Consider the following 12,892-nt stretch of genomic DNA (forward strand, 5'->3'; position numbering starts at 1 on the left):
CTAAGCTAGGAAGCAAAGACTTCCCCAAATTGAAGAGAACTTCAAGATAAAGTAATAAGAAGTCCTTATGATTTTTCTGGTTAAAAAAATATGAGCCTCAAAAGTGATATCTTTATTAAAAGGGAACAAACAGTGATTAAAAGGCACAGCTATTGGAGGGTGAGTAAATGGACCACAGAGAAGAGATTAGCCTAATTAAGAAACACAAGAAAGAAGTATACTGAGAATAAGTTGAATTGTGTAAGGAAGTACAAGGACAAGGAATAGAGGCTTCCTGAAGAAATAAGAAAAGGAGAAAAAAATTTTGTGTGTGTGTGTGTGTGTGTGTGTGTGTGTGTGTGTATTTATATATATAGTCCAGTACTAATGGGGATAGATAGAAGTAGTGTCAAGAAATATGTAGAGGACTACTTACATTATGGTTTCTTTAAATCTGTACTCTTGTCCACAGTTTGTGTGGACTCAAAATATATTAACCTACAGATATTGACTATGACTACGAACTAGTTCATTCCACTTCCATTTTCTTATTTCACGGAGAAATTTCCCCAATCAATGCTGGGTTTCCACAGGGAACCTATAGATTGACAGAAGCAGTGTGAGAACTAATTTCTTATTTTCTTTTTCCCCAGAACATGTAGGCACTTTCAGCACCATCACCAAAGAGACTGAAAATGGTAGGTGAAAAGAATGGATAGTCACATGTATGCATATGTATGTGTGTGTGTGTGTGTGTGTGTGTGTGTACTGTGTGTGTATGTGTGTGTGTTATCTCTAGCAGATGTGATACCTCTGGCTTGACTGAAAAGTAATCACCCTGGTATCAGAATCCAGAGATTTGTGTAAGACTTCAGAAGCCAGGAAACCAAGATTCAACTTCCCTCAACATGTGTATTCTCTCTGGTTCTTTCCCCCAACCTCTGGAGTCAGAGAAAACAACCTTGTCCTCAGTTGGAGGCTGCTTTCTTATCCTCTTACCTAATGTGTGAGAGAGAAGAAAATTCAAGTCCTGCTGGGGTAGGCATGAAAGAGTCACAGCAAAGACATGGATTCCCACAGGGACAATGTGAGACTAGAACAAACACCAGACGTTCTTCAACAGCTATTTTTATATTGCCTCTTTCCTCTTCATCAGTGGAATACTAAGCAGTTGAAGCTGTAGAAATTGCCATTTTTTTCCTTTAAGAAGATAGAGATTCTTATTCTATGTAGCATAGGTTCAAATTGTGCTTTTGTTTTTCGCCTCATTTGTCCCTACACTGAGAAAGATTCAGAAAAGAAAATTTGAGTTAAACAAGATCCTAGAGACAGATATGGTGATAGATACATATAATCCAAGTACTTGGATACAGGAGGGTTATGATTTTGAGTTCAATCTGAGCTACACTGTTTCAAAAGACCAAAGAAGCATAGGTTGGTCACAATTGTTACCCTAGCTGCGCAGGAGGCTCAGATCTCAGGATTGTGTTTTGAGGCAAAACCAGGCAGAAAAAGTCCGTAAGACTCTTATCTCAAGATAATTATTAAAAAGATGGATAGATGTGGCTCAAGTGGTAGAGTGCTAGGCATGGACAGTAAAAGCTCAGAATGTGAGGTCCTGAGTTCAAGTCATAATATGTGTGCATGTGTGTATACACAGACCAAACAACAAAGCGAAAACCAGAACATTTAAAGAGTATTTTCTCTGGAGGTTTTTAGCTGTACTAAAAACTTAGCATCTCATTTGCAAAGTCCTTATGATCTAAGGGCTAATGAATGGTTTGCCAGGGGACTAGCATATGTCTCTAAGATGTTAGAGTTAAATGGGTAAGACTTAGACCACATCTCCTTCACTTCAAGTAACTCAACTATTTTATATATATGTATATATATAAATCATACACATGTATCTGTTTTTGTATCTACATGTTTGTGTATATGTACATATCTTCTGTATATAGTTGTATATATGTATGTATTTTGTATACATGCATAGCATTTCTCATAAATTCTTACTTTCTTACAATGGGAAAAAAATCCTCAAAACTCTGTCTAATAAAACTCAATTATTTTCTCCAGGAGAAGCAGAGAAACAGGAAGTGATTTGTCCAAGGTCACAGAGGCATAAATGGTAGAATGTAAACTCAGGAACAGGATGTTTCACAGCTTCTGTTTAAACTCATTACTTTCTACCTTCTGTGTTCTGTTAGAGCATTCATTCACCCAATTATACACTCATCAAACAGGTGTCAAGTACCAATAATACAAAAACAAATAAGACATAGTTGCTATTCCCCAGTGTCTAAAAATGGAATGAGACACAAACAGTAATTGCAATGCTGGATGCTATTCACAGAAAGGGCAAACAATAATAAGAGCCAACATTTGTTGTGCATTTGCTATCTACCAGGTGCCATGCTAAATATTTTATATGTATTATTTTACCAAAATCTGACAATAATCATCTGTAAGTTATGATCATTTTTCCCATTTTTTAAAAATAGGAAACTGAGATCCAGATAGAACACTTTGCCTAAGTCACGCAGTAAGTAAATTGTATGAGTACAAGGAGAACAGGAATTCTGGGAAACAGACCATTAATTGTCAAATGAATTGAAGAAAACTTTGCTGTAGGATTTAAGCTGCATGTAGAGATGAAGAGAAGGACAAATGTATATTCTGGTAAAGGAGTACAGAGCAAAGACAAGCCTCAGAGGATTGTTATGATGATAAAGACTCATAGAGAATGAGTTCTGTGGCTCAAGAGTAACAGATAAGACTAGAAAAGTAGATTAGGAGCCCACTGTGAGGGCTGGAATGTCTGACTTAAGATTCTGAGCTTTACTTTGTAGGTCTGTTGGGGACTATGAAAAGTCTGTATGGCAGGAAGTAACAATCATCCAGAAAGATCTGTATGATATTGATGTGTCCAGAACACCACAGTGGCAGGCTATTATAATGGTCTAATGGTAAGAATGAGCATTGACAAGGTAGATGATTGAATCAGTCTTCTTTCTGGAATTTCCTTTATTCCTCTTAATTTTATATTCAGGAACCATGCAGACCATCTCCATCACAGGCCTGTGGATATGTGTAGAAATATATCAACGATTTCCTACTGTGGGTTTTAGGTCAATTCATGGATGCAGTGTGGCCTCAGTGATTCCCAAGGAGCCTTCTACCTATGATGTTTTATTTATCTGATTCGTTATATCTTTGTTGTTGCTGTTGTTTTGATGCCAATAATGGGGCTTGTGTTTAGGGTCTGGGTTCTGATCCTTAACTTTTTCTACTGAAAGCTGATGTTCTAACACTCGAGCCACACCTCCACTTCAGCCTTTTTGCTGTTTAATTAGAATTTTATGGACTTTCCTCATCAGGCTGGCTTCAAAGCACAATCCTCGGATCTCAGCCTCCTGAGTAGCTAAGATAAGCCACTGGCATCTAATTATCTATATCTTTGGGGCCTGTCTTTATCAGCTGGTAATTTGTAGGTTAGGGATCAGTTTGCTGTACTATTTGAATAACCTTTTTCCTTTAAGAAATGACTGCAAAAAGTGTCCCTTAGAATATTACTCATCCATGGGTACCCATTTTCTTCTTATTCTATTTCAGCTCTGATTCTAAGGGACATTGAAGATGGCAGTGTGAGAATGTTGGGCATGAAGCTCCCTGTAAAGGATGTCGAGATTCTGATTGCTGTTTTGATTGCCATGGGTGTCATCCTCTTGCTAGTTGCTCTGGCTCTAGGTGGCATGGTCTGGTACCAGCATCGGCAGAGAAAGCTTCGACGGAACAGGAGGTCCATCCTGGATGATAGCTTCAAGCTTTTGTCTCTTAAACAGTAATAACTAGAGTCTGGACATATCCTCAGGAAGCACATCTGAACTCCCCAAATCCCAGGAAGCTGTGGACTAGCAGCTAACTCTACTGTGAAAAGGGCATAGTTGTTGGAGGGGCAAGGATGGAATCAAAATTATCTGGGCATTTCTTCATTTATTTATTTACATGCTTTTACTTTTCTTTAGTTTCTTTGCTATACTTAAGTACTTAGGACTAGGTAAATCCCATAGTACGCTCCACAAAAAATTTCAACAGCTATAATAATATTTTTTAATTCTTGGAAGGTCTGGAAATTTCATAGAAAAGGATCCTTCTTTATGAAATAAACTCATTAAGTAGGTTTTTCAGCCTTCCAGAATGGAGGTAAGTTGAACTAAGGTCATATGAGCTACAAAGTTAACTCATAACTAAACTAAGGATTATGAAGAAGGATTATGAGAAGATGGAGAATTGGAGGTAGGGTAGGAATAGGGAATACAAATTATGATTTATTTTCTTTGGCAGTGGACTCTTTTGGAGAATTGTGTGGAAGGGTTATTGATGCCATAATTACCTACAACCTGTGGATCCAGATATACTCCAGAAAGCCACTCATTCAGTACTGTAAACAGGGTGGCAATGAAGGGAATTTTGAGTGGCCTCCCCATGTTTGAGACAGGAAATTCTTTATATTAAAGTTGTTAGAGCTTTTTAGAGCTGGGCCCTGGTGGCTCATGCCTGTAATCCTAGGAACTTATAAAGCTGACATCTGAGGATCCCAGTTAGAAGCCAGATCAGGCAGACAAATTTGTGAGACTCTTACCTCCTGTTAACCAGCAAAAAGCCAAAAGTGGATGTGTAGCTTAAGTGATTGAGCACCAGCTTGACTGAATAAAGCTGTCAGAGTACAAGTTCAAGTCCCAGTACCAACACAAAAAAGTCCTTGTTAGAACAAGTACTAAATTTAGTAGTTTTGATTATCCTTCTGTGGCTTTCTCCTCTTACTCCTTCTTCTTGCACAGGAGATTGAACTCAGGGCCTTGAGCTTGGACCCTTGTGGCTTTAGGAAGGTAGCTCCGCAATTGAAACAGAAGACTCTCAGGTTTCAGGAAGCACAAGTGTCTGCTGTCCTTTGTTGATACTGTAGATTTGTGTTTTGGAAGCTATCCCAAAGAACTCTCCAAGTTAGAGTGGTTGATATATTCTATGAAAGTAGCAATTACCACTAATTTAGCCAATATATACAATCAGCCTAATGGATAAAATGTGGGATATATACACAATCCTTTAGCCATAAAGAAGAATGAAAATGTTAGTGAGAAAATGGATGAAACTGGAGATCATCATGTTAAGTCAGATTCAGACAATTGTATTTTCTTCTTCTTATGTGGAATTTAGACTTGAAAAATAAAATGTATGGCACGAATGTCAAACAGGGGAATTTTTAAAGGGGTGGGAACCAGTAAGGAAAAGGAAGGTGGGAAAAGCCGGGGGTAAATATGATTGAAGTACATGTATGAAAATGCAATAATTAAACTTGCCAAAACTATACAAAAAGAAAACAAGAAAATAACAAGGCACAAATTTGATTAAAGTAAAATGAACAAAGAAAATTTGGTATATAGCGTGGAATATTGCTCAGCCATAGAGAAAATAAAAATGTTATTTCCAACAAAATAGGTGGAACTGGAAATCATCCTAGTAAGCAAGAAAACCCAAATACTTCAATATATGGAACCTATACCTAATAATGAGACATGAAATGCAAAAGAGGATGTCTCTGGGGGACTCAGCAGGAGGAATAAGAGCAAAAAGGAAGTGTACTGAGTGGTGAAGGAGAATCAAAGTCCTATTTATATGACAATGTAATAAAACCCACCCAGCAAACATTGAAAATAAGGAGGAAGTAATAGAATATAATAGAGGGGCTGAACATATTCAAAATATTTTGTGTACATGTATTGAACTATCAGAATGCAGCCCCTTAACACTTTCAATGTATGCTACTCCAAAATAAAAATTTTGAAAGTATATTATATATTTATATAGAAATACTTTGGACAATTAATATATGCTAATTAAAGAAAAAAAGAAAAGGAGTATTGATGCCATAGGTGACAAGTTTTTGTGAATATCAGAAAAATTGGGCAGAGGGTGATGAAAGGCTGAAACCAGACTCAAACCTGTTCATAAGACAAGGATAGGTGGGCACAGATCTGTTGGCCTTTTTTGACTGTGGGGAAATGAGAGGTCAACTTGCAGCTTTGAGGAGCACTATAGAAGATAGTCACTCTCTCAGATTCCTCACAGTATTCTTTTGTTACCTGCAAGGTTGGGCCTTTCTAAAATTTTGGTGAAAGACCACAGCTCAGAGGTATAGTAGGACCATGCACTGGTGGCTCATGCCTATAATTCTACCTACTCAGAAGGCTGAGATTTGAGGATTGTGATTTAAAATCAGACGGAGCAGAAAAGTCTATCTCCAGTGAACTAGCAAAACATTGGAAGTGGTGCTGTTGCTCAAGTGGAAGAAGGCCGCCCTTGAGTGAAAAAGCCAGGTAAGAGCTCAAGGCTCTGAGTTCAAGCTCCAGTACCAACACACATAAAACACAATGGGGTGGCTTAAGGTGGCTTACCCTGACTTCACTATCCTTAGTAGTGTATCACCTGGCTAGTGGAGAAAAAATGAGGCACCTAGAAAAGTTAAGATAACAGGAATGCATGATGATTTACACATTGGGAAGCACTCTTAATTCCTGGTTGAATTGGTCTGGGGTGCTATCTGTTTTATATTTGAGTAAACAAAGGCTTATGGAGATTACATGATTTTACAGTAAGAGCTCACCTAAGAATTGAGCAGGGACTCAAGTATTCATTTGTTGAATTCCAAATACCACTTATATTTTCCTTTATCATGAAAATCTTGACTATTCTCCGTCTTACTCATATTGATTGCAACTTGCCTGCATTCCTAATATTTTCTGTGCTTAGCAACCTCTTGAAGATCAACCGTAGAAAACCACAGGGTTGGCGCTCAGTTGCCACATAATGTTGAAGGTTGGAGTGAGAAACAGGCCAGAACCTAGCATTCATCTTATTTGATGAGGGTGGTGGCTTTCTCAAAAGCTTTACAGGAAATCTAAGAAACAATGGAAGGCAAAAGGGCATCAAATTGCAAAGTCAATGTAGTTAACAGCAGAAACCTTTTGGCTTGTAAATCTGGGTTTAATGAAAACTAAATCTACTCTGGGGTGCTAGTCAATGAGTGGTCATAATTACATAAAACTAAGGGGTTCTTAGTTTGGGTGCAGTTGTGAATCTAAGAGATTAATGCTCTTATGGGACAGGATGATTTTTTTCTGAGTGGGAAATTCTTGCTCAGATCAAGGAATAGCTCAGAATCTGAGAGAATATAATTTGTGTTGGGTTTAATTAGTCCAAATGCAGATGTAAGGAGCTACTTTTTTCCCATTTACTTGGCACTACCATCCACTTGCTCAACTCAGAAATTCTCAACACCATTATATCAATGAGTCTTATTTGCCATCTTTCCAAAATACTTTTAACTTATTTGTTTTCATTTCTATCATTAACACTCCAGTTTAAAATACAAGCATTTGTTACCTGGATTGTTGTGGTTTCTTCCTTATTATTTTCCTCAAATTCTCTCTAAGCTCTTAAATTGATTTTCTTCATAGAACAGTGACATTTCACAAATACAAATTAAGCTTCTAGTTTGGGCAACATGTCAGATTTATCTCTACCTGAAGATAAATAGATCCTGGAAATAATGAAAGAGAAACAATTTAAGAAGAAGGCAGACTAGACAGGGACAGCAGGGATGAAAATGTAATTTGGCAACTTGGTATAGTATGACCCTTCATACAGAAACAGCCAAGTCATGGTATACTTAAATTCTAAGAACTAGACAGAAAAACAATCTTGAAAAGAACCAAAGAGAACAACATTTTACCTGCTTGGGGAACATCAATTTGAATGACAGTGAATGTCTCTTTGAAACTCTGGAAGCTGGAAGTGAAATGGCATATTTTTCAAGGGATGAAAGGCAAGGATTATTAAAGGCAGGTGTGGTGGCTCACATCCCAGCTGATGGCAGTTTAGGTAGTAGGATAGAGAATTTGAGGTCAGTTTGGGCTATATAGTGAATTCAAGGCCAGCCTGAGCTATAGTGTGAGATCTTGCCTTAAATGAGAGAGAGACTTTCACATTGTATATCCAGTGAAGCTGCCCATCATGGATGAAAAGCATCCTTACACTAAGAAATTTTAAAAGAATCTGTTGCTATCAGAGTACCCAGAGAGAATGGCTAAATCAATTCTTTAAACAGAATTGATATGGTAAAAGTAAGAATCATGGGGTTTCAGAAAGTAGAAAAGAAAAAAAGGATGAGTGATGCTATAGGAAAATTTGAACAATACAATGTATGTTATATATAAGACAGTGGCACATACATGGTCTTCAATTACCCCCATATCATTCATAGAGCAGATGATATGCAGGACAAAGAATTGACATTACATTATATGTTACCCAACTACAATGGAACCAAACTAGAAATTAGGAACAGAACAACAGAAATATCTTTAACACTCAGAAATTTTAGAACATTAACTCATGGATCAAAGAAATTTCAAAGAAAAATTTAAAAATACATGGAACTAACTAAAAATGAAAATACAATATATTAAAATTAGAGGAAGTGGCACTGTGGCTCAAGTGGTAGAGCACTAGCCTTAAACTGAAGAGCACAAGGATAGTGCCCAGGTCCAGAGTTCAAGACCCATGACCAACAAAAAAAAGAAAGCTAACAGCAAATCAGTTTGGGATAGTCATGGATTATGGAGGAAATTTATTTTGAAAATTTACATTAAGAGAGATCAAGCATTGGGTGCCAGTAGGTTACCTCTCTAACCTCAGAGCTTAGCCTCCTGAATAGTTATAGGATTACAGGCTTGTGCCAGCTTGAGGATTCTGATTTGATGCCAGCTCTGACAGGAAAGTTTAAGAGATTCTTATCTCCAATTAACACCCCTCAAAGATATAAGCCCAAAGTAGACCTATGGCTAAAGGGGTAGAATATTAGTGTTGAGCAAGAAAGTTAAGGGAGCCAGGTGTCAGTGGCTCACACCTGTAATCCTAGCTATTCAGGAGGCCAAAATCTGATCATCACAGTTCAGAGACAGCCTGGGGAAGGAAAGTCCAAGAAGTTAAAAGTGGAATTGTGGCTCAAGTTGTAGAACACTAGCTACAAAGTTCAGGGACAGCTCCCAGGCCTTGAGTTTCAAGCCCTAGAACCAACACACACATACACACACACACACACACACACACACACACACTCATGGTACACACAGACAAACACAAAAATTAGTGCAACAAATATGACAATACATAAAAAGAACTATGCATTGTGACCAAACACATTTTATTCTAGGTGTAAATTCTGGTCCAACACTTGAAAATTACTTGATGTAACCCATTCAATCAACAGGCCAAGAATAAAAATTCATGATCACATTGGTAGCTGTAAAAAAAGCATTGGAAGTATTCCTATACTCATTTATAATTAAAAATAGGGAAACTAGCATTAGAAGGGAACTTCCTTCACTTGATAAGATACATCTACAAAAATATAAATGGGATAATTATCATAATGCTGAGAAACTAGAAGCTTATCCACTAGGATCAGGAGCAAGTCAAGGATGTTAATGCTCATAGTTACCATGGTACTAGAAGTCCTAGCTAATGCAATCAGATAGGAAAGAAAATAAATAGTTGTACAGATTGAGAGGGAAGAATTAAACTGTGTTCATCAGAAAAGGCATGATTGTTTATGTAGAAAATCTGAGAGTAGACAAAAATTAAAAGATTTCTTGTTGAAGACTAAGGGATAGTAACACTTACTGCTAGGAGGACTTCCCTGCAATCTTAGTCAATGGAATTCCAAGGACGCAATAATGTGTTTCTTCTCCTGCCTCCTTGGTATGCACAAGACTTGTCTTTCTGGATTCTTTCAGAGTCATCTTGAATTTTCAGGAGAAACTCCTACACCCCAAACCTTGACCCTAGAACAGCCCACATAAAATATATCTCTCTTTTTCATGGGGAAAGCCAAGCCAGGCTTGCCTGACATTTAGAATTTCTTGGGACTGTTGAGACATGTCATCAAGGGCCAGGAATTCCATGATCCAGCTCCTAAACTGCACTGAAAAGGCTTCCCTGGAAGAGGAAAGCTCTTGTGTTGTGCTTTTCTGATACCTGCAGCCACTGGGAAGGAGGGGGATAAATCAACCATCATAAACTTCTGGTTCTTTTTATGAGTCTTTTTAAATTTTTTTCTTTATCTTTTTTTTTTTTTTTGAGTCTTATCGAGGGCGTGGTGTTGAAAATATATGCAAGGCTCTGATGAGAGGCTGTTCACAGTGCTAGAAGGGCCCTGTCAGGCTAGATAGCTTTGGTTCCTAATCATGCATAAGTTTGTGGGGGACACTTATGGAAACTAGAAGAAACAGCTGTTTACTCCCCAGATTGTATGTATATTAGTATTTAATGGGTAAAGATGTATCCAACATGCCTTGGATTAACATGCCACATATCCCATGCCATATCTTCAATACTCTCTACTGGAAAGTTTCAAACTACTCCCCTATCATAACCAAAGCATAGACTTGGATAAAGATTATAGCCACTCCCTTGGGCTGTGAGTTCTAAGGCCTCAGGTCTCCCTATCCTTTAAGACAAGTCAGTATCAGCTCATTTGTGCCTATAATTATGCTGGAAATTTCCCAGGATGTTTGACTTTAGAACTGCATGGCTCTGAACTTCACCTTGGCCCGTGAAGGAAAGCATGAAGGATCTTTTCTTGGCAAGGAATATACCCTTATTCAGGCTATCCATTGTTCACCAAGGGTTCATTAGGCACTAGTCTTGATATCATGAATCTTCTTTGGCATTTATGTTAGTTAAATTAATTTTCCAATGAATTACAGGGATGTTGCAACATCTTAGTTCTTAGCCAGTGGGAATGAAAAAAGAATGAGGCCAACTGTAGCTTTAAGTGGTGCCTGCGCTTTCCTCTGTATAAAAAAACAAGCAGGGAAAGGAATGTTGAGATAAAAAAAAAACAGCTCCTTGGAGTAAACAATCTAAGGTACAAGATCAACCATGGTTCCTTAGGGGGACATTGAGGAAGTAAAGTTCTGCTTGCCCTTAATTCACTGGCAAATAATCTTCCTCTGGTCTTTCCACAGTGTAGGTTTTGATATCCATTAAATGCTGTTAGAATTCTATACTTTGACATAGAAATATATAGATTCATAATAGGTGGTTGGGAGAAACTTCAAGCAAGACAATGAGAAAATACTTCTCTTCTTTTAAATTGTAAAAAGAGAGCCGTTATTCTAGGTCAGAATCCAATCCTTGCAAGTGACATGTGTAAACACCCTGGCTTCAGAGGTTGTTGCCATGCTCTGTGGGAGCATGCTTTGTGGGGAGGGAACTGTCTCAGCAACTCACACAGCTTAAGGATATTCAAACCCTTCCGGTGAAATTAGTTCATGGCACTCTTAGATTCTTATATGAATGAGGAATGAGAGAACAAAAACACAATTCACAGGCTATAAAGAACTATAATATACAAGGGTATCATTCATTATTTCCTTAAAAATTATTCTTCCTCAATGAGTTAAAAAAAAGGAACAGTCAAGCCAGGCACTGATGGCTTATGCCTGTAATCCTAGCTACTCAGCAGGCTGAGATCTCAGGATCACAGTTCAAAGCCAGCCTGAGCAGGAAAGTCTGTGAGACTTTTATGTCCAATTGACCACCCTAAAAGCTGGAAGTGGAGCTGTGGCTGAAGTGGTAGAGTGCAAGCGTTGAGCAAATAAAAGCTCAGGGGCAGCTCTGAGGCCTTGAATTTCAAGCTCCAGGAGTAGTGCACACACAAAACTGTTACAGATGAGAAGTGAGACAACAAATCACAGACTTGGAGAAATTATGAATTCATGCAAGAAACTCAAAAGTCAGTAGTAAAAGAAAAACTTTTAATGGAACAAGAGGTTTCCTTAATTATTTTTCATTGTTATTATAAAGGTGATATACAAAGGGGTTACAGTTATGTAACTTAGGAAACCAGTACATTTCTTTTTGAGCAATGTCACCCCTTTCCTTGCTCTCTCCCAGTTAAGGACAACAGATTTGAATAGACACTTTTCAAAGAAGATAAAGGGATATCGAATAAGTATAAGGATGTTCAGTTACATGTCCTTAGGAAAGTGCAAATTAAAATAACAAAAAAATACTAAATACTTATTAGAATGACTCAAAAGAGCAAACAAACAATACCACTACTCAGCCTCCAGTGGCTCCTGCTTGTAATCCGAGCTAATCAGAAGGTTGAGATATGAGAATCCTGCAATATTATTCACTGATAAAAAAAGAAATGAGCTGCAGAAGTACAAAAAAGATAGGGAAGAACCACAAATGCATATCACTAAGTGAAAGAAACCAATCAGAATTGCAACTGTTCTGGAAAAGGCCAAACTGTGGAGTCAGTGAAAAGATTAGTGGTTCACAAGAGTAGGAGTTAGGAAGGGTGAATAGGCAGAACACTGGGGACTTTTACAATACTCAAACTGTTCTGTAAGATTAACTATAGGTTAATCTGTTATTATACACTTGCCCAAACCACATACTGTGCAATAGCAAGAATGTAACCTACACTTGAGTAAAATGTTCTCTGTGACTGTGACTGAGAAGAATCAGGGTAAGAAAGGATGGACTTTGTTCTTAGGAAAAGAGGAAGAGCATTGGGAATCAAACAACAGGTGATAGAGCCCGGTGCTTTTGGCTCATCTCATGCTTATAACCCTTGCTACTCAGGAGGTTAAGATATGAGGTTTGTTGTTCGAAGCCAGACTGGGCAGGAAAGTCAGTGAGACTCTTATTTCCAACTAGCCACCAAAAACTGGAAGTGGAGTTGTGGCTCAAAGTGGTAGCTCAATAGTTTGTGCAAAAATGCTTAGAAACAGTGCCCAGGTCCTGAGTTTAAGCTCCACAGCCAAAAACAACA

General features: G+C 37.9%; 1 protein-coding gene across 2 annotated transcripts in view; it reads left to right on the forward strand.

The window, feature by feature from the left end:
* Heph (hephaestin) overlaps positions 1–4,582 on the forward strand; it is an 86,240-nt gene extending 81,658 nt beyond the window's left edge. For both annotated transcript variants that reach the window (XM_042670910.1, XM_042670911.1), the window contains exons 20-21: positions 633–677; positions 3,595–4,582. In XM_042670910.1, coding sequence (XP_042526844.1) covers positions 633–677; positions 3,595–3,827 — 278 coding nt within the window. In that variant the 3' untranslated portion in view covers positions 3,828–4,582. The remainder of the gene's footprint in view (positions 1–632; positions 678–3,594) is intronic.
* The last annotated feature ends 8,310 nt before the right edge of the window (positions 4,583–12,892 follow it).

This window comes from Dipodomys spectabilis, unplaced genomic scaffold (assembly GCF_019054845.1).
Source record: "Dipodomys spectabilis isolate Male_0828 unplaced genomic scaffold, ASM1905484v1 ptg000586l, whole genome shotgun sequence".
Lineage (NCBI taxonomy): Eukaryota > Metazoa > Chordata > Mammalia > Rodentia > Heteromyidae > Dipodomys > Dipodomys spectabilis.